General features: G+C 32.4%; 2 protein-coding genes across 2 annotated transcripts in view; one reads left to right on the top strand and one right to left on the bottom strand.

The window, feature by feature from the left end:
- Window positions 1–21,715, bottom strand: part of LOC136970713 (peptidyl-prolyl cis-trans isomerase E-like) — a 35,089-nt gene extending 13,374 nt beyond the window's left edge. The window contains 6 exon segments of the mRNA XM_067265180.1: window positions 2,063–2,166; window positions 2,264–2,345; window positions 8,106–8,132; window positions 8,362–8,405; window positions 12,318–12,416; window positions 21,656–21,715. Of these exon segments, the coding sequence (XP_067121281.1) occupies window positions 2,063–2,166; window positions 2,264–2,345; window positions 8,106–8,132; window positions 8,362–8,405; window positions 12,318–12,416; window positions 21,656–21,689 (390 nt within the window). The 5' untranslated portion in view covers window positions 21,690–21,715.
- A 383-nt stretch (window positions 21,716–22,098) lies between these two features.
- Window positions 22,099–25,960, top strand: LOC136970500 (short transient receptor potential channel 4-like). Its single transcript, XM_067264948.1, has 13 exons — window positions 22,099–22,326; window positions 22,422–22,615; window positions 22,683–22,843; window positions 23,248–23,438; window positions 23,525–23,695; window positions 24,065–24,362; window positions 24,435–24,540; window positions 24,609–24,831; window positions 24,897–25,063; window positions 25,141–25,369; window positions 25,428–25,628; window positions 25,705–25,758; window positions 25,868–25,960. Exons 1-13 carry the CDS (start codon window positions 22,099–22,101, stop codon window positions 25,958–25,960), a joined length of 2,316 nt encoding a protein of 771 aa, XP_067121049.1.
- Window positions 25,961–26,171: the final 211 nt, after the last annotated feature.

The raw sequence follows: 26,171 nt of genomic DNA, 5'->3' as shown, positions 1-26,171 counted from the left end.
ATATAATATCCCATTCTTACGTTATCCAATGAACGATTTCCAGGCAGATGACAGCCCATCTGCATCTCTGTGGTTGATGCAATGGGACGTTAATTGTGCCCTATATATTTCTAATTTCTCCATGTGTCTAACGGCCTGCTTAGACCTAGTGGCTTTTATGATGGAAGCACTATCCCAGTGTACTGTGATCTCCTGTTGCTTAGCAAATGCTGCTAGGACTGTGCTGTCAACGGTCCTATTAACAGATTGCTTATGTTCTTTTATTCTCTGTTGTAAACTACGCAAGGTGGCCCCAATGTACACCAGATCGGACTTAAAATGTTGGTCCCTGATTGGAATCGAGTACACTCCCGTTAGTTCATTTGGTTTCTCTTTCCTCTTATCATTCCTCTTATCATTAAATACAAAGAATAATATATATTATTCTTTGTATTTAATCTCCAACTTATTTTAATCATTAAATCTTTTTATATTTGTTTAACCTGGCTTCAAACTCAATTTATTTAATGTCAATCACCCTGTCAACAGAATCACAACCCTTCCCACTTGAACATATATCTAAAGATAAATTTCCTCACGAATTAGGACACGAGTAATCTTTTATCCTAATCAGTGTCGGGAATTCTAGACAATAGAAAGCCCCAATGATCTTCCTGTTATAAAAATTAATAGCCATCCACCAACAAAGTGAGCAGGCTCACAGTTCTGATTTTGCAACAGGTGTTAATTAAAAAGTTAAATTAACCCTGACTCTTCTCTGTGGTTCTCACACTGTGGCTTTATTGTAAAATCAATAAATATTTAGATTAATTTCTATCTAGAGTTTGGCTCCTAGCACAGATGTATGCAGAGGGGCCCTGTATACTGGCCTTGTAGGTGCTATGATTTCCTACTTAACACCAATACTTTCTCGGCTTTTAAAGACTTCATAAATGGAACAGGGATTATGGTCCCAGACTTTACTACTAGTCCAGCTACAAGCCAAGGACTGCTTGCCCTTATGGGGGCCCATAACTAATCTACACATGAAATTAGTGTACTCTGCACCTTTGTTCAATGATGCTATTCCACCCACTGTTGCTGCAAGCTTTGTAGCTATGTAGCAGCAGATGGTCTGTGCTGACTAGGTCCCTTGGGGTAGGTTTAGCTATGTGCTTCTCTTGTATTGTAGACTGTTCATTGTAATGCCCCATGTCCTGTCCGGTGGCACCAGGGTGTGTCCATATTGCACAATGTATTTGTCTAGTTTGTTCTTCTACCCAAGACCCAAACTAGGGTCTTGGTGCCTTCTCTTCTTGCATAACCACAGCATTGATCCCTGGTCTTGTAAAGGGGACCGCTACCTAGGACCTATAGCATTAGCTGTTAGGTCACTAAAGTAGGCTCCCAAGGAAGGAAACCTACTGTGATTGTTGGCCAATTCTGCTGTCGTGTACTCTTCTCATTCTATTCCACGACAACCAATTGTCAGGATCAAGTATCTCAGATGTATATACTCCGTTCTTTTAATGTATTTTCTGGGTTACATGTTGTATTTTATTAAGCACAGAGCATATTCACTGTAATAACCGGGCTTCAACCCACTGTATACTTTATTTCCATGGATTCAACAAATGGGGCTCTACACTGGTTATTCATGTGATTTCACTGCTCACTTTCCTACATCCCCGTTCTTCCCCTTCTTACTTCTCTTCAAAGGCTAAGCCGCTGGTACGGCCTTCTTAACTTTTCCAGATAGATAGATATCTAGCGTTTGGATGGTAAACAAGCAAATTCTTGTATTTACAGCTGGATAGCTATGGCAGTAAAAGCCTGTGCTACTACTCTGAGGTCCCAAATTTGAATCTGGGTCAGTCTCTTCATGGATGATATAAACTAGATAAATAGGTTCTGATAATATTTTGAGGTATAATATTAGTTGTTATAATATTAGTGTTAATATTAGTTTATAAAAATTAATAAATAAATTAAGTAAACGAGTTTAATGTATAATATTTACTAATAACTAATAATAAAAGTATAGAAAATAAAAATAAAACAATCAGTTTTAAACATAAAATACCAGTGATTCTTCAGCAGGTCTTTTATTATTATTATCTTCTGTTTCTTCACTTTCTTTAAGTGTTTTGCCAGCATATTCCTTTAACCAACTATCATCAGCCCATACTGTTAATATTTAAAAAATAATAATAAAATTAAGTATCCAAGAATAAATAGAAATAAAACAAATATAATTTTACTGAAATACAAATCTGTTATTTACCTGGTTTAACAGAACCTTCTTTAATTTTCATGGGTTTAGCAATATTAACTCTGATTGTCCTACCAAATAATTCCGAGTCGTTCTAAATTTACGAATAGAATAATTTTCATCAATATCTTGTCTTTATATTTAATTATATAAAGATTTAAAAAAAAGTGAATATTACTGTATTTCTTCAAGTCCAAGACAAAATTTTATTTTAAATTTATGGTGCAAGATGTTTCGACGGAAAGAAAAATTTTAAAAATAATCAGTTTTATATAATTTTTTAACTGAAAAATTTAGAAATACAAATGCCAAAAAACAGGAAATGTTCTGTAGTTCTATTTACATACTCTTCTGCATATATAATTAGTTTTTATTTTTAGTTCTGAATCATAATGTCATCTTGAAGCTGTGTTAAATATTTAAAACAAGTTTAAAGTGAATGCTCATATGATCTGATGCTGATTGTTGAGCAGTGGCTAATTAAATAGATATTATGTAATTTGGACTAAAGGTAGGTAGTTAAACCATCTTGTATTAAATTTAAAAACTAGAAAACTTACAGTAGAGTTCTGAAAAATCTATTCTCGATAACTTGATATTCTGTAAAAGTTGTTGTGTCTTTCAAATGTGCCCTTTTGGTAATGTCAGGATTGACCCCTATCGACTTATAAATTAAATGCATTATTTGGCAGGAAAATTTTGTCACCTTCCCTGGCAAGATTATAGTGACTCAGATGTTGACAAAATATTAGAGTAGGTAAGATTCCCCCGAGATTGACCTTGATCGATGATGATAAAATTCAGCATCGACAAAAATATCCTCCCGACTTACGATTACCACCCCTCCCATCAGCTTGCCCCTGACATTTACTTCAAAGATCCAGGTGATCATCCCATGTTTAGGATTTACACTGACGGTTCCAAGATGGGTGACGATGTGGGTGCTGCTTTTGTAGTTTACTCTGACATAGGCCGCAAGCTTCACAACGCATGCTTCCATCTAGATTCACACTGCTCAACAGCACAGGCGAAAACTTTAGCTATTTATATGAATTTAATTCACATTAGGCATAGGAAAGACAAAAGACACTACTTACACTATTGCATTTATTCTAACAGTAGGGTAGCTTTACACAGGATTGCAAAGTCTGATAGCCGCTTAAAACTCGTCCATCTCATACACCACATTCTCAGACACTTAGACAACATTAGAATAGATTTCCAATGAACCCGAGGTCATGCGAGTGTTCTCAGCAATGAGACTGTTGACTGTCTTGCCAAACAAGCTGCAAAGTCTTCAGTAACGAGTGCTTCTTTCAGTTACATTCCTACCTCATACATCAACAATCACGTAAATCTTCATTCTCTGGCAAGACAGCTGGGACCATGACACCACTGGTAGGCTCACCTACACTTTCATCCCCAAGGTTGACACTACTGCGATTCTTTGCCACTTTTATCCTAGTTACACCGTCACTCAGCTACCTACAGGACATGCCAACTTTAAGCAATACTTGCATAGATTTAACCTTGGGGACAATCCACAATGTGATTGTGGTATTCAGGAGGACCAAACACCACTTCACTTAGTTTTTCGCTGCAATAGGTACAATCACATTAGGAATAGCTTAATGAGAGCTGCTATTCTTGAAGGGTACACCTGGCCTTGCAACCTGCACCAACTCATTCACATGCATACAATGTTCCATCATCCACTCGCATTCATATCCCTTAGTGGGGCTCTTGAAAGCACTCACTCCGGAGGCACAGATGGCAATTAGCTTTCTCTTGCCTTGTTTCAACTGTTGGTATATAGCTGCCTTTCAACTTTGTATTTTAATTCTTATTTTCTGTCTTCTTTTTCAGTCTAAAGTTGGTTAGTCCTAGTTGTAAGTTTGATTAGGTTGGTTTCCAGTTAGGTTATGATAGGATAGGTTAAACTAGATTAGAGCTTGTTAGCTTTAGTCGTCTGGTTAGGTTCGTCCTAGGTTATGGTAGATTAGTTTAGTTAGGGAGTAAGTTAACGTTTAAAAAAATAAATAAATAAATAAAACATTTTGGGGTCTTGCCCATTTGTCTCTGTCGGTCCATTTGTCTCGTCTAGTTTGTCATTGTGTTTGTTTGCTTTTCGCACTGTCTGTCTAGCTGTTAAGTAGTATTAAGATTCGCGATCGCATTCAGTTTTATTCGTATTAAGTAGCTATAAGTCTTCCTACTAACAGCCACTTGGCACTAACTTCTATATTCAGCTATTTGTGGCAGCACTCAATTATTGGTATTCACTACACTCTATTTTCTTTAGACCCTTCAGGGGACTACACAGTCTTGCAGCCTAAAAACTGCACACCAGCATCAAACATAGAGGGTACTGTAGCCATATGTACACTGTTCAAAGGGCTCCTACCTTTCTCTACTGTCTATCTCCTCTCCCTCCTTCTTCCCCTAAAGAGGGTAAGGGAAAGGGCTTTTCTGCTGGCTAAACACCTCATGTACAGCCAGATGTCTTTCTTGTATGTGTCTTTCAAATAAAACAAAAGTAATCAAATTTTTACCACTATAACTTAATACTAGGATAAAATAAGTTATTGTTTTTCACTGGCAACACTCATTAATAGCATCATTCCACATGTTAACAAAGAATATAAGCCTTTTTCCAAGGTGCCACTGCAAAATGCTACAATGCAAATGTTACTAACTTGAATTTAGCCACCAAATAGCCAATATTTTTTAAAATTAAAATTTAACTACAAATAGAAATATTCACTATTGGTATGTAGTTAATACATATATGAATTTGCACATATAATATCCCTACAATAATTCCACTGTTTAGGCTAGCCTCATCACTAAGCCGTAAGACTCATCATTTTCAATAACTCATCACATACTCAGTCCACATTAAATCAAATTTGCAGGACTCTACTGTTTTTAATTAATTTAGACTATTCAGGATATAAATATTGATTCTGAGCAGGTTTTGAGCCCACAACCTCTAAAGCTGATGTTAAAGTTAATCAAATTATTTATTTATTTCTCCAATTGTTAAATCTAATACAACATAGTGACATAATTAACTATCTTTAGTCCACATTCCAGTGAGCAGTACAGCCAAAACTGTGTTATTGATCATAATTGACCATGTAAAGATGTATGTAAATTGTTTTGAACTAGTAATATTGCACATCGTTGATTATAAGGTATACACCTCTACTTTGAACAAGCAAAAATAAATAAAACCTCAGACACCCTGTATAAACTGTATGTACACAATCATCTTTCTAGCTCTTTGTTGTATCAAATGAGTTAACCTCCATTGTTTCTAATCATTCTCATCATTTCAAATCTGAGATTCTTTCATCCTGTTCCAGTCTCTTCCAACTTTTTGTACATCTTTCATCATCTGTTCTCTCCAGCCAACTCTATCTCTCCATTGTTTCTTTTACAACAAAGCATTCATTATATATAGTTGGGAACAATTTGAGTACAAAGAAACCACCATATTTCATTCTTCATTTTTATAAATAATTGCTGAATGATGTTTTAAAAAGCTTAATAACACATACTTAAAAATGTTTAAATAAACCTTACTAAATACGAAAATTAATCTATGAAAAACAAAACACAGTGATAGTCTTAAAGTCTGAAAGCAACGACAACAATACCCTGTTTGATGGGAAAATTAAGGAATAAAAAAATTGCACTATCAGTTTTCATTAAAGTAAACTTGACAAAGGAAACAAAAGAAATTAAAAATTTCAATATTTTAAAATCCACGGATAAATTTGAGACAACACACATAATTACTTGAATGAAAAAATATCAAACAACAGAGTACACTTAAAAGTTGTGAAATTTTGTACAGAGGATTTTTCCCCAATTTTTAAACCATGTTAGAGAAAAACCGTGTTGTACACCTGTACTTACAAACTCAATAGGTGTAAGTAGTAAGTTCCCTTATTCACATTTAAAAACTTTTTTCATTTTTAACTGTTTACATCCTCTGGACCCTATGAAGATCTTTAAATCATGCCCGTAGTGGATTCAATCAAACCCACAATGGGTCAGTCAGGTGGTGATGAACAGGACCTAACATATCAGAAAATTTCTGCAATTGTTCACCTAGCTTCAATCCTAGATCCTTCAGAGCAGTAGGTTAATGCCTTAACTTCCTCCGACACCTTGCTGTCTCATTAAAATAATTAATAATCATTTCCATTATAATCGTATCTTTCGATAAAATAGAGTCAACATTCATTTATTTGAATCATTTTTAACTTATTTATGTTTGTTTTTGTATAACATTTTGTATACTCTATATCTTATTTAATGGTATTGACGCTTTGCTAAAATTTGTGCACTTGTTACAATATTCTCAAAAGCAATGTTGCAATACTAAAATATTTTCAAATCATGTGCTTGAAGGAATGACTATGTTTTCAGACTGTTGGAAAGCATACAGTACTAAAGAGTTAGAAGCTGGATATTATCATTATCAGGTCAATCATAAATTTAATTTCATTGATCCCAAAACTGGATATCGTACACAGAACATTGAGAGATTATGGGAAATTTCTAAATGGAGAAATAAAGTACAACGAGGTACTTCTGTCATCATCTAGAGGTCTATCTTATCAAATTTATGTGGAGAAGACAACACTGTAAACAGGAATCATTTTCAGCAACATTACGCGACATCTCAAATTTCCTGCCACCGAAATGATAAGACAGAGTCATAAAAAGTAAGAGGTTTTGTTATTTTGTTAAAAATACAAAAAAATTCTTTGTAACTATTTAATTTATGTTTAAAATTATATTTATTTACAATTTGCAAAATAAAAATTCATATTGGCTAAAAGTAGTAGTAATTTTGACTGGCGTCCTGCTAACCGAAAAGTACCATTTCATACCACCTTTTAATAAATTAATGTTTTCCAAACTTGTTTATAGCATTGATAAAATTGCTAGGACAATAATTGTAAATTCACAAAAATATATAAAAGACTATACAATAAAAAATCTTGTGTCCTTTTTCACACCTCACGAAATAATACATATTTTCGTGAATTTACAATCATCAACGTGGCAATTTTATCAAATGTATATTTTATTTTTTTATGTGTGCTGTCACCAGAGGGAATTTTTATATATAATGCGTGGACAAAATTGAAGCAGACAAGTAGCATCTAAATAAAGGTTGACTCCACCATAAGACTGTTATCTCCTGAGATGTGAAAAAGGACAGAAGACGACTTTATTGTATAGTCTTTTATATATTTTTGTGAATTTAGTTTATAGCTCTTTGTCGGATGTAAACTTAAACATTAAGCCTGTTTAAATCTATACAACTCCACCAAAACCATCAAACTAATACAGAAATTCTAAAATATCGAGGAGTTTGAATATTTTAATCAAAAATAAACATTTTTTGAGACAGTTTGCCTCATCGCAAACAACAATTTTAATAAAACTTTAATTATTATGAATGTTAAATGCTATTTAACATTCATAATAATTCATAATAACAATAAGGTGAAATATCTCAAAAAATAAATAATCTTGATTAAAACATTCAAGCTCCTCAATATTTTAGAATTTTCATATTGTTTGATTAAACCTTAAGAAACAAAGAATATAGGAATTCTTAATGTTTAAGTTTAAATCTGAGTTACTGTATAAGCTAGCTTGAAAATGTTCATTTAGTAAAAGTTTAGTGCTGGATATGTAAAAAAGCTTGTTTTACTCGTTCTTTAAATTTCTAATAATGTCATAATTAACATGTAAATTTTATCAGAGTAAGTCAAAAACTATAAAAAAAAATCCTATAATTAAAAATTTAAAATTTAATTTTACATACCATATTGTCGATTGCTGCGGCAGCATCCTAAAAGTAGAATATAAAAACATAGCATTTAAATTACAGAAATAGCTAAAGTTTTTCTTCACGAAATTGTCAGTAAAATTATTGTTTTATAATCTACCGTTATATAATGTAAGAAAACTTGTCAATTTTAGTGTATCATTACATTGTCGTGTTGCTTCGTTACTAGTAATTTTATTGCTATTAAGTTGTCATCTTATTATTTACAGACAGAAAATAATATAATACTTACTTCAGCCATTTCAAATTCAATAAAAGCAAAACCACGATGTTTTTCTGAATTTAAGCTAAGGTATAAAATATTTTCATACTAAGCTAAAGATTTTTATTATCTCTCTCCATGTTTGTAATGATTATATTTTAATCTTAGGAACTACTTTTGTATACTTATCAAACTATATTTGAAAATAGCATTCTTTTTTATTATTAAATAAAAATAAAATATTTATTACATAAAAACAGAATTAGTATACTTTAGTTTCGTTTTTTCTTTCTTAGCTTTTTCCATCCTGTGGATACAAAGAGGGTTTTCTATGCTCATAGGTTTGACCAGATTGATAATGGGGCAGCTGAATGGCAAGGAATGGGATCGACATATTTGGGACAGACCATCAGTAAAATACTCCAAGGTTTCTGACTCAAATTTGAACCCAGGTTCCACAGAACGAACTTCTTTTATTTTTAACTCTTTCCACCCCAAGGCACTAAGACAGTGTTTTTAGTAAGCCCATTATGGGTTCAGCCAGGCCATCACCCCCTAAAAAATTCCTGGGGTTACCCTTTTCAATCCAGATTCAATCCCAGGTTTCCCAGAGCAGTAGGCTGCCACTTTAATAACTCAGTTATCTGGCCATTTGCATAAGAACTGCTGTGTATAGATAAGAAAAAAAATTTTAAATTTACAATATAAAATCCATAGTGATTATTTAAATAATATTTTTTATAATTCTACATATTCTAACATTTTATTATTCTAATTTAAAAATTCAATTATATAAGCTACCTTATTTTTAAAATAACAATAAGAAGTACAGTAAGACCCTGCTTAATGCGGGGGATGCATTCCTAGACAAGAAAGTGCTAAGCAAAACAGCATTAAACAAAGTCATTTTAACATAGAGTAAATAGGGATAGGGGAACATGCGACCAAAAATAAACAAAGTTTACTTTAATTTTAAGTTATTTTTATAATAATTTGTATAATAATATATGTTAAATAACACAAACATATGCACACAGAAATGTAAAGTTCATTTTTTGTAATGAAGGTCCTGGCTTTTCCGAAATTCTTGTTCTTTTGCGATAAAATCGTAAAGTTTCATTTGTCGCTTTTTTCTTTCCTTAAGCAAATGTCGGTGACAGAAGATCACATCTAAAATGCCTCGTTTTGCTTTTGCACTCCTTTCAAAATCTGGAGCATTCGCTACAATTTGATCAACGATTTTGGTTATCTTACCAAACTTTTACTAAAGAAATCTGTAGAGAAATTTTTTGGGTTCTTTGTTTTCAGAATCTCTATTTTCCAGTTCCACACGAATTCCATGTTCTGCCAGTTTTTGAAGGTCGTCATTGGTATGGCTCTCACCAGAAACCTGCTGTAACTCCTCAATATCTCCTAGTCTTGCTATATTGATTAGTTCGAGAATGGTCAACCTAACAATACAGCAATAGACATTTCTCGTCGAGAATTCTTGGATATCTTCAGCCATAACTTCTTCCACACTTTGTGCATTTATCAGTTAATTCTTGCCAAGTGAAGTCGATATTTTTTACGGCATCCATGATGTTATATTTTTTCCAAACTTGCATCAAACAAACATAGATTTAAAGAAAGTACACCTTTTTGCCACCTTTCGCTGATTGGTTTGTGTTCATAAATAATCATATTATATACAAATCAATCAAATGCCGCGATAATTTAAATCGGAGCTTTTTCTAGGCTTCGAGCAGACCGCGTTATATTGAATTAGCATTACACGAGGCAGAGTTAAGCAGGGTCTTACTGTATATCTATTTTTTATATTCTGCTGATATGTTCTTTTTATAACATTTAGCATTTATAACTTGCTTTTAAATCTATATAATTAAAAGCAAATAGAGTCACTTAGTTCATACACTTCCCATTCATCAAATAAATGAGGTTTTGAATTAATAAAAACTATTAACAATTTTAGTGATTTTGTGTGACTAGATGTAGGTGATTAAGTCATTATCTCTTGGTAAATTTAATAATTATAATTAAATTAATTTGTAACTTTTTCCTGCTTACCTTCAGATGCATTGCCAATTATACTACCTAGACTTTCTGTCCAATCTTTGCTTCTAGATTAATTAATTAATTAATTTTAGATATAACCATACCGGTCACTTGTGGTGCCAACTGGGGACGACTTATCACCCATGATCCTCTATTGCTTTTAGCCAACTTACACTGTAACCCCAGCATGGCATATATTATTATATACATAAACATGTATTTGAATTGCTGACTGAACTGCCAGATTATCAATTGGGCTATTTATCTCTGATTTATTAGCTTTATCTGGCAGTTTGTTTGGTAATTCAAATACATCAGGTTGTTTATGTTGTTATACTTACTTTAATGATGTTATTCATTACAAAATGTTAAAAATATTGAATTTGTTATGTTTTATTTTATATATTTAAATTATTTTATGTTCGTTAAAGTTTCAATAACTATTGAATAAAATACTGGAGGTCACAAGTATCTACCAGTTCATATAGACTATATTGTTGTGAAAACATAATTTAATGTTTTGTTAATTATTTGTTTTAAATTACAAGCTTAATAAGTTTTTACTTTTTTGCATTAAACAAGTGATTATCATGTCCCGTACATGTCCAAAAACATATTGTCGTACACCACTTTGGGAAACATTATTCTACATTATGTTGCCAGTCTGAATGAACTGTAAAGAATTTTAGAAAAACCATTATCAGAGCTAATTAGGATAATTTCTTATTAAAGTGCATTGAGTTCAGTCGATATTTTTCACGATACTGGTAATTTGACTGCTACTGGTTATTGTCTGCCTTTACACTTTGTGAAAAGATAAAAGACCGCATCACTATGTTGCCAAAATAGCAAGGAAGATTTACTCAAGGGTAACATTATGTAACAATGTTACAGATTTCTTCTTTTCATAATAACAATTACATGTAATGGTGCAAAAAATGATATTAATACAACTAGCAGAAATATTATTTTTACAGTTTATGTTTACTAAATTTTTCTTTAATAAAATATGGTGCTTACAGGTTAGTGGTTATTTCATTTTTTTCACTTTACTAATCATTATACAGTCTGTCATTCTTGACAAGCAAATTTACCAATTGAATATAAAAATGATACTTGTTATCTTAAGTTATTACTTAAAATATTAGTATGAGTTTTTCATTGGAAAATCATAAGAGATGTTTAACACTCCAATTACTTTTGTTTAAGTCTTACATTAGTTACTTAATGATGATAACTAGTTTTGCAAATCTTACACTGATCACCAGTGTGTGAAATATGAGTTTTGGCTTCTCAACAGAAAAAGTCAAATTAAAAAAGAAAACATGCAGATGAAAGAAAATAATTATGAGATTAATTCTGTTATATATTGTAAAAATAATAAAACGTATTCACACAGATTGTCCATCAATGTTAAAACTAATTTTAATGTTCAAGAAAATAAACAAATTCAAAAATAGACATAGAACTTTTCAGGTAAAGGCATGTACTTTTGGTAAATTAAATTTTTATACTTTGGCATCAAACTCTCTTAGGGTGTGACAATGCAGACGCGAATTTAGAATGAGCAAGAGGTTGCGAGCAATTTAGTTTCCGTAAAGGAAAATCATGCACAAGCGAGAAGCGAGAAATAACACTGGCGAGAGCGAATTTCTGGTTCTCGCACATATCCGACAGGTTTTGATATTTATCGCATCTCACCTCTTCTCGCCACATATTCTCGCTCGCTTGGAAAATTTGCTTGCTTGCGTCTGCATAGTCGCACCCTTAAACATTGCAATTTGTTTTTGCCATCAATAGACAGACTCCGACTATGTTTTATTGGTTACGTTGATCTTAAGTATCACTTTATCATATTTATAAGATAAAAATGATTGTACAATAAAATAAAATAAGCTATATATATAATTTTGTAAACTTTTAAAGGATACGTGTTTCATAATCTAAAGGTATTTGAATGTCGACGATATCACCAAAAGGAATAAATGCTGCATGTAGTATCTTCTCATCTACTTCTTCAGCCAAACCTCCTAAAAAATATTAAAACAATATGAAATTAATATTTATCAATTCTAATAAAAATAAATATTTTTCATTCAATTTTCTTCAATTTATTGATTTATTATTATTGAATCTATTTATGAAACAATTTAAATGCTAAATTTTAATTAATTCAATAAAAAAATACAGCAATGAGTTGTTTAACTTTCTCAGCAACATTTAAAACTGCGTGTGTGGTGCCATCTGTTATGATATTTTATTATTAAAAATTTTTATATTTTTAATTATTATAAAATGGCAAAAGCTTAATTTTGAGAGTGGAATGGGTTTTATAAAATGTGCTATGTCAAATGGTAAAATTGTAAAGATAAATAAATACAGATTATATATAAAATTGAATATACATAATATAAAATATAAACAAAACAACAGCTGGGTATTTTTGTCAAGGTTCCCTGAATCCTAAAATGAAAAATCTTGAGGGGTCATTTTTTGACCAATTACCATACTTTCCTTCTGTCATATCTAACAGAGACAGGAAAGTAAAAATCATTATTAAATTGCATATATACAATGATGATATATTATTAATACTAGTATATTAATAAAACATTTGAAATATCTATAGAATTTTTAATATATAATATTAAATTTATTATATATTAAATAGTTAATATTCAAAAATTATTTAATCACCAAAATAGATAATTTAGTTTAGCTGATCATCACCATAGACCAGTGTTTCCCAACGTGAGGCCCATGCCCCACAGAGGGGCAAATTCGATTGTTAAGGGGGGCAATTCGAAAATGCACTTGTCCAGAGTTAAAGTTAACCATATAGCCACTGTACGCCATATTTATCATAAATATTGATTTTAGTTAGTTTTAGTTTTCTTTGTTCTTCGCTTCCCTTTCCTTCGTAACCCTTTTCCATTGGGTAGGATTAACAATTCTGGGAACCACTGAGAACAAAGAATGTCCTTTCTCCTAGTGAAAGAGGACAAAGAATGTCCTTTCTGTGAAAGTGCAAGAGACTTTGATGAAAGGATCGGGTTTTATTGTGGTTACGATAAAACAGTGTGGCAATTAAGTGCAAGAAAAACTTCAATGAACACGACAACGAGAGACCTTCCAAAAGAGTTCAATGTATATGTGGGGGGGACATAAGAATTTTAGAAAGACTTAGGTGGGGCATAGCACAAAAAAGGTTGGGAAACACTGCCATAGACCCACCAGTGGCTGAGCAGTTCTGTCGCTAAACACTAGGAGTTCGGTCGTGGGTTCACGCCACGCTGGCCACATGGAGTTTTCTGGGTTTTCTCCACGTTTGTAACACCTGAATAGGGACCAGTTTCCCTTACAAGACCTCCCGGAAGGCATTTTCCCTCACACAACATCACGTCCCAGAGAAAGCAACGGAAAACCACTCTGGATGTAACTTCCCCTAGGATATACCTCGGCGCGTTACTAACTACTTACTAACCTATGCCAGGTGTTCGCTGACATCATGATATGGTGTACAAAGAAGATCATCACCATAAATTAAATCTTTAAGGACTGTAGAGATGTAAAAATGATAACTGTTAATAGTGGTTTCATTAATTAAAAAAATATAATAAGAAAATGAATAGATAGATTGATGGAAGATGGCAATGCAACTCACATGCAATCTGCCAAGAAGAGTGCCTCTCTGGAGGATTTTCCATAAGAAACTGATGTTTCTTTTTTCATGCAAAAAAGGAGCCAGTTTATGATTTGTGAAAAAAAACCTTTAAAATAACACTTTATAAGTGTAAAGTTAATTTTTAGGTTGCAATTTAAGAAAATTGTATACCTAAATTCCCACTGTTGTCCATTCATCTGTCTGTCTTTCCTTAATCTTGAGAATGGAGTTAGATAGATGAAATTTGAAAACAGATATGGAAACCTTAGGGGCAGGAGGCCCCAATTAACTACAGCAGCCCTTGACTTTCACACAATTCACTATTTCGCACATTTTTATAAATTCAACTTTTTAAATACTTTTGTTGATAATGAAAAAATTTGCTTCCATGCAGAACACTCGTACACTACAAAGTGTGGTAGCTTGTTCTACGTTCTCAGACACACATTACTTCCTACAATAGCGAACTTCTCGGAATCCTAATCACTACTGTGTTGTTCCGAGCAAGAAGTCAAAACAGTTTCGGCCTTGCATTAGGGTGTGCGTCAACATGTTGTGTGTTTTGCCAATTTATTTGTTTGTATAATATGAGTGAGAAATGGAGAAACTGCAGTGTTGACACGAACAAAAAGAAATTAAGGACTCATAAACTTCATACGATTGAGACAAAGATGGAAATAATTAAACGTTCTGAAAATGGTGAATCTTTTCCTTCAATTGGATGTTTGTACGATGTAAAAAGATCTACAATATTTGTAAAAAAGGGCTGACGAATTTACAATTTTAAAAAAACATAAGAGAGACTAAAAATGTCTTCACTTATCACCATGTCCAATCACCAGGAACAACAGTCTTCCACAGCAGAGACAACCTTTCTTTAGAGGCTACTGTGGGTCATCTCTGCTGTAGAAGACTGTTGTTCCTGGTGATAAGTGAAGACATTTTTACTCTCCGTTACGTTTTTTAAAAAATGATCTACAGTATGTACAATTTTGAAAAATAAGAGTAAAATTAAGAAATATGTTCAAAATTGTGGAAATATATCTTTAAAGATTGTTTCCAAAAGACACAGCATAGTGATGGATTAAATGAAAAGATCTTTGTCATCATGGATTGATGATCAACATCAAAATAATGTCCCTCTGAGTTTTTCAAATATTCAAGCTAAGGCTCTTAGTTTGCATGAAGATTGGAAGATTAGATTAAATGAAGATTCTAACACAGTGTTTCAAGCAAGTAATGGCTGGTTCGACTAGTTTAAAACGAGATATTCTTTACATAATATTAAATTCACTGGAGAATCAGCTGATGCAGATAAAGATGCTGCAAAAGAATTTATTTCCTCATTGCCCAAAATTATCGTAGATGGAGAATATTCTCCTAGCCAAATATTCAATGTAGATGAGACGGGTTTATTTTGGAAAAAAATGCTTAATCATACATTTTTAGCAAAGGAAGAATCAGTTGCCCCTGAACATAAACCTTCCAAAAACTGATTGACATTGCTTCTTGGTGGAAACTTAGCTGGGGACCTATTCTTAGTAGTATCGTTAAGCTAACAAATATGATAAAAACCAGTTTCTATTGGAACCACGTGATTCACGTTTAATCGACTGTGAAAATGCTATTCCGAGCCGTACGTTTCGTTTTCGGTGCCGATAGCCACGTGCGATAATTAAGCTTTTGTTATTGGTCACTCTGGAGCTGCCGTTAGGAATGTAACGAAAGTGAAAACAACATGGCATCTTTTGGTGTAAGAATGATTTTACTTCACAAGCAATTGGAGAGAGAGTTAATAAACTATGTTGTTGTATTGCTTAAAAATAATTACCTTAACTGTTTATGAATATTGTATGAATAATTAAATTTTAACAAGAAAGCAATTACAAGTAAGTAGCTATAGCATGAACATTATTTCTGAAATAGGTTTCATTCACATATGTATAAATTAAAATGATAGCTTTGAATATAAATATATGACTATCAGTTACTTTTCGCCATCTTTCTGGATGTTTTTGTGAGCCGACTCCATCAGAATTCAGACAGTCAGCTATTTCTTGCCACAATTTCTGGCAATCTTTTACGGTAAAGGAAGCATCTAACTTCCCTGACATTAATTTAGGGTTGTCTTCCATAAAATTAACGAGCATCTCGAACTTGCAACTTGTAGTTCGCTGGCTTCGTTGTCCTTTCTTCGACATTTTAAAACAAAACTATTTCACTAGCGCAGACACACGACAATGCTAAAACCACGTGCTTCGCTTAGAAAATGGCGGGTTGCAGTCACGTGACAAAAATACAATGTTAACTAAACTGTGATTGGTTAAAGCTTAATAGCTATCAATAGCATGGAACCCAGACGCATCTCGACCGACTACCCGTAGAGAAACCCACTTAACGTGGAGCACAGAATAGTGATTTGTCTAAGGTTCATTAACTGCCTTTCACTAAGGGGACTTATCGAATATCCCGAGTATCGCTCTCATTAAGTTATCAGAAGAGCTCAGAATAGGTCCCCTGGTGATTTAAAATTGAAGCCATTGTTAGTTTACCAAGTGGAAAATCCCAGAGCATTGAAAGGGAAAGATAAAGAACTGCTTCCAGTCATTTGGAAATCAAATAAAAATGCCTGGGTTACTGTGTTTTTATTTTATTTATGTGCTATTTACTTATAATGACTGAATATGTTTGAAGTATAGTGTCAATTTAAAAATTTATATAGATTATGTTTAAAACTTTTTTAAATCTTAAATTAAAAATTTCAGTACTCTTCGGTTAAAGGGACTCCAATCACTTTCACTACATTTTTTCAGCAAAATCAATATTTTATTTTATAATTTCAAATATGTATAAATTATGATGAATTAATAAATAATTTACAAAGAAATGAACATGCTACAATTATTTTTATGTTTTGTGTATGACATCTGATTTTAGTGTCTCTCAGTGGTTTACTTGTTTAGTATACAGCTTCTTCTTTTTGGTATGCTTTCCAACAACCTGAAAATGTTACACTACCTTCTTTCACGTTATTTTGTATTGCATCAATCGATGTTTTAGCCGAATGGTCTCGCACAGTGACTAAAATATACTCTTGTGATTCACAGCAAATTCCACCAAATACTCACTGCTGCAGAAGAACACGTTTGACATTTTGTTTTCTACATGTAAACCAACTTTCATACCACTTAACTACTCTGTCTGCACCACCTAATTTTACAATGATTAGAGGTATTAAAAAATTGACACAAACATAACGCATATAATCATTCTAATCGACAATCATGCTAGGATTATTGCCTAACTCACCATGTAAGTTTCCAATTTCTAGGAAAAATGAATCAAAATTTCATCATCAGTTAACAAATGCCATATTCTAAAATCTATTTTAAACTGAAAAAAAAAAAAAAAAAACAAAAAGACCACAAGGTACAATTACGGCAAACTTTGATAAAACCAGTATCTACTTTTGAGGTACATCACTTTCAAAATGAAACGTAATTTACATAAACACGTGATGATGAATGTCACAACGAGATGCGGCACTATGCAAACAAGAATTGAAAATAAAATAAAAAGATATAATTTTAACTTTGAATATTAATCTGATTTCTAATTTACAACTAAATAACATAAAATAACAAGTTATACATAAAATAAACAAGTAGAAGTAGAAATTTCAGTTTTGCAATTATACAAATGCAAAAATATGCTAATCGTTTTCGATATAAAACGTGTATTACCAATCATTGTTTAAATTCATAACTGACTTTCATAACTTTTATGCAAACTTAAAGAAAAGAGTAAATTTACATTGAAATTAACTTTGTATATGATTTAACCTAAATCAGAGCAAATATTGAGATGTAAATGCGAATCAGATGTCGTCGACTGACTGGTGTCCCTTTAATTGAAGAGTACCAAAATTTCTTCAAAATCCAGTTTTAAAGACTATTTACAGTACAATTAAAAGATATGGAAATGATAAAAAAAAAACAGTGTTTCTCAAATATTGATCAATGAATTTGCACAGATCCATGAAAAACTTTCAATGATCTGCAATAATTACTGTTAAATCCAAAAATATCATTTGGGGAAATCATACAAAAGTTAGATAAGAATAGATATTTCACAATATAGATACAATAAACTTCTGTTAATTTGAATTTTGTAGATTATATTTTCATTTTCAATAGATATTAACAAACATTACTTGCATTAATTCAAAATTTAACATCCTTTTAGATAATTTTAACAAAAATAAATTGCATTGTATATTATACTGTCATTTACTTAACTCTGAATGAATATTGCTCTGCAAGAGTCTATCTATGATTATTAGTGATGTGTGCCCTATGTAATAATATATTTACTGTGCTTATTTCCCAAAAGTTTTATTTTCCTTTAAAATGTGTTATTATGAGGTGTTTCAAGTATAATAAACAAAAAAATAATAAAAAAAGAAAGTTTATTTTTTTATCTCTAATATAAACAAACCTGATGTAAACAGTATTTTGTAAATCAACCAGTACTGATTCTAATACAGCAGTTCCCGACCTTTTATTATTAGCGTATCCCGTGACATGTCATTTCTCTAGATTGTACCCCTCATTTAAGAAATTTAGTGAGTAACTGTATTGTTAATTTTACATGTTGTAACTTTAAATTTAAAAAAAAGGCTAATTTATTATGTCGATAAAGAGAATATATTTACATTTGTAAAGGTCCGCTTTTAACGTAGCGGGTCGAAAAGCCACGCGACCGAGATAATTGGTCCCTGGCATTGGGGCTATAAACGGCCGGGAAGAACAAAGGAGTAGCGTCTCCGTTTAGGGGTCAATGTGTTTGCCACGTGTCGGTCGGCTTGGAAAAAAATGTAAACAAGGGACGGACGCGACTGTAAGCTACGTCGTCGGGAGTAGGGCGGACGTCTTTGGAAGCTCCCAGGGGAAAGGAAGGACCCAATTGGTCACAAGTTGTCGCCGTGGAACTCCTTAAATTGTAAGGGTGGCGAGAGGAACGAGGAGAAGGGCGAGAGACCGGATACGTGGTAGTCTCTGACACTTAGGAAGCCCGGGAGGTGTAGAGAGAGCGTTCTCCTCTTAGGGATTCCTCTGAGAAGGGTTAGTGTAGAGACCGGACGGCCACGCAGTTGAGCCAACTCCGCAAAGCGACCTGAGTTTTCCCGGAGTCTAATAGTCCCCAATAGACAAGCCGACGTGAGATACCACACCTTTGTTGCATCGAGTGTGTAATGTTGTCAAACTTGTACATCCTGTAAATATTTGTTTTGTAAATAAACTGTAAATATTCACTGGACTGAGTGTGGAGGTGTACTTTTCTACGAACCAACGTACGGATATTCTCGGGTCGTAAGAACCAACTCAAGATGGATCATCGTAAAGATCGTAACGGATTACGTAAAGATCTTCACTACATTCATACATGTAAAAATAAATACATTTACAATACAAATATAAAAATTATAATAAAAATAAAATTGCACAAAAAAACTAACTTGAAAGTATTTAATTTCATATTAAAGGAGTTCAGTGTGAGCCTTGTCCTTGTTTTTTCTCGCATAATTTTTTTGTCAGGTTCGACTGATGCGAGGTATAATCTCAAATCTGGAACTGCCTTCAGCTTATTGCGATACTTATTTTTAATATATAGATAGGAAGAAAAAGCTCTTTCCACAAGCACAGTACTTGTAAATGGCAACAAAAATTGAAGTGCTTTATCAGAAAGTAGTTCAAATTCTTTGTTAATGTCTGCCCAGAAGTTAAAAAGACATTTTGATTTAAATTGGCAGTAAAATGCCAATTTAAATGCCAATGCCAATTTCGATTTTAAAAAATCAAATCGGTTGAAATTTCGATCAAATTCTCTTTTTCCTTACTTGACAATTTAGCTACCTGAAAGTATTCCTCTTCAAATGGATTTAGAATCCAATAGTTTGTGTTGTCAGGTTTTGGAAAGTATTTCTGGAAAACTGATTTTAATCCTTGTAAATGTTCAATTATTTGTTGATTTAATTCCGGAGAAAATCGTAATTTGTTTTCAGATAAGAAACTCTGCAATGTTTCAAATACTTCAGGTTGACTATTTTTAATACATGACTTCAAAAAATCAAATTTTTAAATTATAGATTCAATTTTGTCAGACACACTAAATATCGTTGTTTTATCTTGGAGTGCCAAATTTAACTTATTTATATGCGAAAAAAATATCTGATAAATATGCGAAAGCCTGAAGCCATTTATCACCATGAAACTTGGATAAGAGCTTGAAAGAATTGCTTTCAAAAAAAACTTGTACCTCATGCTAAGCTTGAATAGTCTGGTAAGAACTTTACCATGAGATAGCCATCTCACTTCTGTATGAAGGAGCAACGTAGAACGAAGACTCATCATGTCATCACATAGACCTTTGAAAATTCTTGAGTTTGTGGGCCTCGATTTTATAAAATTAACCACTTGGACAGCTTCATCAAGAACAAGTTTCAATTCATGAGGAAGGCTTTTAGAAGCTAAATTTTGTCTATGGATGTAGCAATGGCTCCAATTTACGTTCAGGGCTACTTTCATTACACGACTGCAAAGACCAGAGGTAAATACCTGACATAGACTTGGCACCATCGGTACATAATCCACAGCAGTTAGACCAATCAATCCCCTTTTCTTTGACGTAAGAATCTATAGCATTAAAAATATCCTCACCTCTTGTGTGTTCTGACAAAGGATGACAAAGACTGACTGCACAACATTTATTGATCTGTCACATTGTACAATCAGCAGCATAAGTTTTTATTTCTATTTTTGCATTTTGAAATGTATAATGAAGTTTGTGATTGTTGCAAGGAACATTTTTTACCTAATAATTTTTTAATACTATTAATTTGTGATACATAATATATTATTTTTTCTGCCATAACAACTAACTTTTTTCTGTACCCCTAAACAACCTATTGCTTACCCCGGGTTGGGAATTGCTGCTCTAATACACACATTCACAGGGTCAGATACAGAAACTTTATTTGGGGGTGTGTGTCATGTAAATATTGATATCCTTTGTACTGTAGTTCTATGATAGAAAACTCTTTTATACTTCAAATTTTAGGATTTTAGAGAGTGCGTACGCATTCCCTAAAATCAGCCTCCGTTCACTTATTTTGCTGTTAGTGTTTTGAGAGAATGGCTGACCTTCATGAACATTCTTATAATTAATTTTTATATCACTTACTCTTCTTTAATGGTTCCTGATAGAAAATTTGGACAACTCCATGTTATACTGTATTTTCGGCTGAGACAAAATATTTTAATTTATGGTCGTATGAATTTTTCATTGGCATTCGTGATTTAATTAATTTCCTATAACATTAAGTGAATCCTTCTTGTTTTGAGGGCTGTCATCTCTATAAATACATTATATACGAGCCAAGATACATAATGCAACAAACAAATAACTTCAAATTATAAAGAATTTTAACATTAATGTTAACAAAAAATGTTATTTTTCAAAATATTTATCAAAAACTAACAACAGAACAGCGTTACAAATTAAAAATAAAACAACAAAACAAGATAAAACTTTAACAAAACATACCAACGTAAACAACACGTTTTGTGTTCACCGCCATCTTTACAGCGTGGAGCGCCCCCTCTTCAGATAGTTTTTCAATTTATTTAATAAATAATTTGAAATAAACCTAATTTTATAAATTAAAAATATTTATAAGAATTATTTATAGAAAAGTATATTTTAAATTATATAAATATTTAACTTATTTATTTTTTTCCATTTTTACTTTTTCCGTTATGATATAGTATCAGAAGGGATAATCATGTGTTCGGCCAGTTTCACAATAGGGATAGCCGGGTCTTTTGTGTGACGATGAAAGTTTTTTGTTTTTAAGGATTTTTGTAATAGGTAAATTAACAAAATATTTCGTAAATGAATTCGTAAGAGTACGTTTGAAATAATAAGCATTTTAAAAATATTATTGAAGGGCAATTGTTGTAAGTGAAAAAGAAGAAAAATATTAGAATATGGATTCAAATACTCGAAATGAGAATAATGATAAAGACGAAGACAAATATATTAATTTAAATGCAAATAATAGAGTGAACGAAAATAAGGGTGCCGAAATAATCGAAATGGTACGTTTAGAAAATAATAAAAAGAACGAATTGTTGTTTAATGCCGAAAATGCTGAAGTTCAGTTTTTGAAATTAGTAGAAAATGGCAATTTAGAAGAACTAAAGACTTTTCTTTCAGTTGGTTATATTTATTTATATATATATATATATATAATGTGTTTATTTATTTTATGACATATTAATTAAGAATATATTTTTTATTATTTTTTTAGAAGAATCCTAAACTGAATATAAATTGTTTGAATTTTCAAGGTTTTTCTGCACTGCACATTGCAATTAACAACGAATTAGTGCGTATTGTGGAATTTTTGATTTCTAGACCGAAAATAAACTTGTCTGATTGCGTTTTGCACGCAATTTCTGTAGGAAATATTGAGATAATGACCATGATTTTAGATGCTCTCAGGTAAGAGCATTTTCCAATCCTCAGTTATAAACCATTAGATTTGTCATTAATGTTACAATAATTTCAGCAATAAAGACCCAGATTTGGAATTTATGGCATATCCGGATAGTATAGAATTTAGCTTAGGGTTGACTCCACTTCTTCTCGCCGCACAAAAGGGAAATATAGAAATAATTCGTTTGTTAATGAAGCGAAATCATAAAACTAGCATTCCACACATCCCAACATGTGAGTAATTGATATCAGATCGGTAATTTTAAAATCTGACTCTATACTTTATATTAAGTTAATAAAATTTGCGGTAAATGATGACTGTTGGAAAGTAGAGGAAGTAGTGAGAGGCAAATTAAACTGCGCCCACCACTTCGGAGACAGTCGCTGGATCCGAAAACTGCGACTCGCGGATAGTGATTTGAGCAAAGAGCCGGATATTTCGGACTTCCGGTCGACCCTGGCACAACGGGTCATTTAGACTTCAATGCCGAGTGATCCCCCTCACAAAATACAAAAGGGAGTGGTGGGCTCCCTATGCTCCTTCCTAGTTACACTAATAGTCTGGCCAAACCCATGATAAGCATAGAAGAAAGACCTTCGATGTTCGATAGTTTATAAAACAATTTAAACTGTTTCAGGTTTGTGTAGAGAATGCAAAGAAGTAATTCAAGAAACTGGGATACTGGATTTAACAACGAAGAGACTAGATATTTTTAAAGGAATCTGTAATCCTTATTACATTTGCTTATCTTCTAGTGATCCAATACTGACAGCCTTCGATCTGGATCTACAACTAAAATTTTGTGCTCAGATGGAGAAAGAATATTATGTAAGTTTTGGAAACAAGCAAATGAAAGTTACTGTTACAGTTAATTGTAGTACAAACAAAATCTTTATGATTTTAACACTTTTAAGATGGAATATAATACACTTTCCGAAAATGTACGAATGTTCGCTGTCGATTTATTATCTCAATGTTCAGATATTCAAGAAGTTGAAAAAATATTAAAATTAAAAAGAGGTTCTTCTTGGAAAAGATCAAAATATCCAAGACTACAAATAGCTTTGGATTACAAACAGAAAGAAGTACGAAAATTTTATTCTTTCTTGCTTTTAATTTGTATTGTTAGCACGGATAGCCGAAGAGGCTATCATATACAACCAACCCGTATTTAAATATTCAAACGAACAGCCGGATCGACCTATTGTAAAGCCTTAAAATTGCCCCATTCGGCTATTCGTTTGAACGTTTAGGTTAAAATGTCAGCCCCCTTCTCTGGGAAAACCGGGTCGGGTCGAAAAACTCCAGGATATGTTTGGATCTGTCTTGTTGCCCCATTGATGGCCTGCCGAATCCATGGTGGGCTGGATAAAAAACTCTCTTAGTGCCTAAAAGGCAGAAATTATTATTGTTGTTCTTGTTTTTACTAACGTTACTGACCTTATATTTTCTAGTTTGTTGCTCATCCAAGTGTCCAAAAAATAGTAACCGCGGAATGGAATGGTGCTTGGACAACATTTTCGAAGTATCGCACTTGGAAGAAAGGCTTAATCATTCTATTCCGTATGTTTATTCTTCCTATAGTTTTCTTTACAGTTTTATTATTGCCCAATTCTCATTGGGGGAAAAGATGGAAATGCCCTCTAAGTAGATTTCTCAACGAGTTGGCATCCTATCTTATATTTTTGATTTTTCTGTTCCTGCTTATTCAAATCGATATAAAACAATCGTCTCGTGGACCTCCCACTACTGGTATATTTGACCGACTTATTTTAAAATAACACTCAATATTACCGCATAATGATAATTGTTTATCATTGATAGGTTTAGAAGGAGTGGTTGCTCTATGGATCGTAGGTTATTTATTTTCCTCATTAAGATCTTTGTGTATTCAAGGTTGGAACAGATTCCGGCAATACTGGTGGAACATGTGTGTTCTATTTCGTATTTAATTTACTTAACTTTATTCTTAACTAACTGTATTGTTTAATATCATAGCTATTCTTTGATCATGGAACTAATTTTTATATTGACGTTTATATTCTGGATTCTGTCGTGGGTAGATGTTTTAGAATATGGATTTGCTGATCTCCCCAGGAATTTTTGGCCTGGTAACGATTATACTTTAATTCATGAAGGACTTCTGTGCATCGCTGGAATTATGGCAGCTGGTCGATTATTTTATTTTTTTCACCAGAGTTCTCGATTAGGACCACTGCAGGTGAGTATGGTTAGAATTAGTGATATAAAAATTATATAATATTTATTAATTAATTACTTCTACAGGTTTCTCTGCTAGTAATGTTAAAGAATGTGACTTTGTTTTTGATAGTATGCTTCATTTTGCTATGTTTATTGGCAATCTGCATGACAAATTTATACGCGCCTTACCGAGAAATGAAGCAAACTGATGCACAAGGAAAAATTACAGTCCAGTCCATAGCATTTACATCGTAAGTTCACTCGTGTCGAATATATTGAGACTTAGTACGACTTTAGATAGATTAATAATTTTTTAATGTTCTTACAGAATCGATAATTCCATAAAATCTTTATTCTGGACAATATTTGGATTGGTCGATCTCGATTCAACAGATATAATTGTTTCAAATACAGATATGCAAATAACAGGTGTAATTCATCACGATATAACTGAAGCCACTGGACAAATTTTATTTGCAGTTTATCATATTTTTATGAATATCATCTTTATCAATGTTTTGGTCGCAATTCTTATAAGCGATTTCCAGGCAGTGATGGTAAGTGAACGTTCCGTTGAATGCAACTCTTTGCTTTCATTTCAAAATATTCTTTCAGGACGATGCCGATAAAGAGTGGAAATTTAGTAGAACTATGCAATGTGTGCTGTACTTTCGAGATGCCGAATTACTTCCATCACCATTCAATCTCTTTCCAAACGCCCATTATATAGGTAAATTCATCAGATCTGTCAGAAAGGCTATGAAAATTAAAGATCCCAAGCTTAAAAAGCCAGTACATCCATTATTGGCTTGGCTTGTAAGTAAAGTTTAAATATCGTTATTTGAATTTTTAAAAGTAAATTTCATACTTAATTTCATATTTAATTCAATAGCCATTCTGTTATGTGGAAGATGAGGAAAAGTATGATGATCCTGTTGAATACCAGGTTTGTAAGCATCATTAACTTATAATCAAATTATTCGATTTTTTATTCTGGTTTTATACAGAAAATTTTAAAATCTCTACGAAGATTCTTGATCTTATTTAATTTTCAGGAATTAATGACTAAAATGATCCAACGGTATTTAAGAAGTCAATCTCTCGATGTCAATATTAGCAAAACAAAAATTTCGTCAAAATTACTTTGAATATAACTTGTAAAATTTTATTTTCAAATAAAAATATTTTAAAAATTTATAAAGCTACATTGATCTTAAGTGTTCCGCCGAGAGGACGATTAGGGCAAAGTTGCTTCGTGTTGTCAGGTTGAGGGATTAATCCTTCGGCGCAGGGCGTTTTCGGCTAAAAACACTTGAGGAATTTCTTAAAAAAATAAAAAAAACACACAAAAACTTAGGA

Source organism: Centruroides vittatus, unplaced genomic scaffold, assembly GCF_030686945.1.
Source record: "Centruroides vittatus isolate TY-2023 unplaced genomic scaffold, ASM3068694v2 contig_1049, whole genome shotgun sequence".
Classification (NCBI taxonomy): domain Eukaryota; kingdom Metazoa; phylum Arthropoda; class Arachnida; order Scorpiones; family Buthidae; genus Centruroides; species Centruroides vittatus.
Note: the sequence above shows the minus strand (reverse complement) of the source record. Positions and strands in the feature narration are given on the sequence as shown.

Bases quoted from the DNA above. Each gene is read 5' to 3' on its own strand.
- LOC136970500 (XM_067264948.1), top strand. From the start codon at position 22,099: ATGGATTCAAATACTCGAAATGAGAATAATGATAAAGACGAAGACAAA. The intron at 22,327-22,421 runs GTTGGTTATATT...TTATTTTTTTAG, and splicing joins AACTAAAGACTTTTCTTTCA to AAGAATCCTAAACTGAATAT. The intron at 22,616-22,682 runs GTAAGAGCATTT...CAATAATTTCAG, and splicing joins ATGATTTTAGATGCTCTCAG to CAATAAAGACCCAGATTTGG.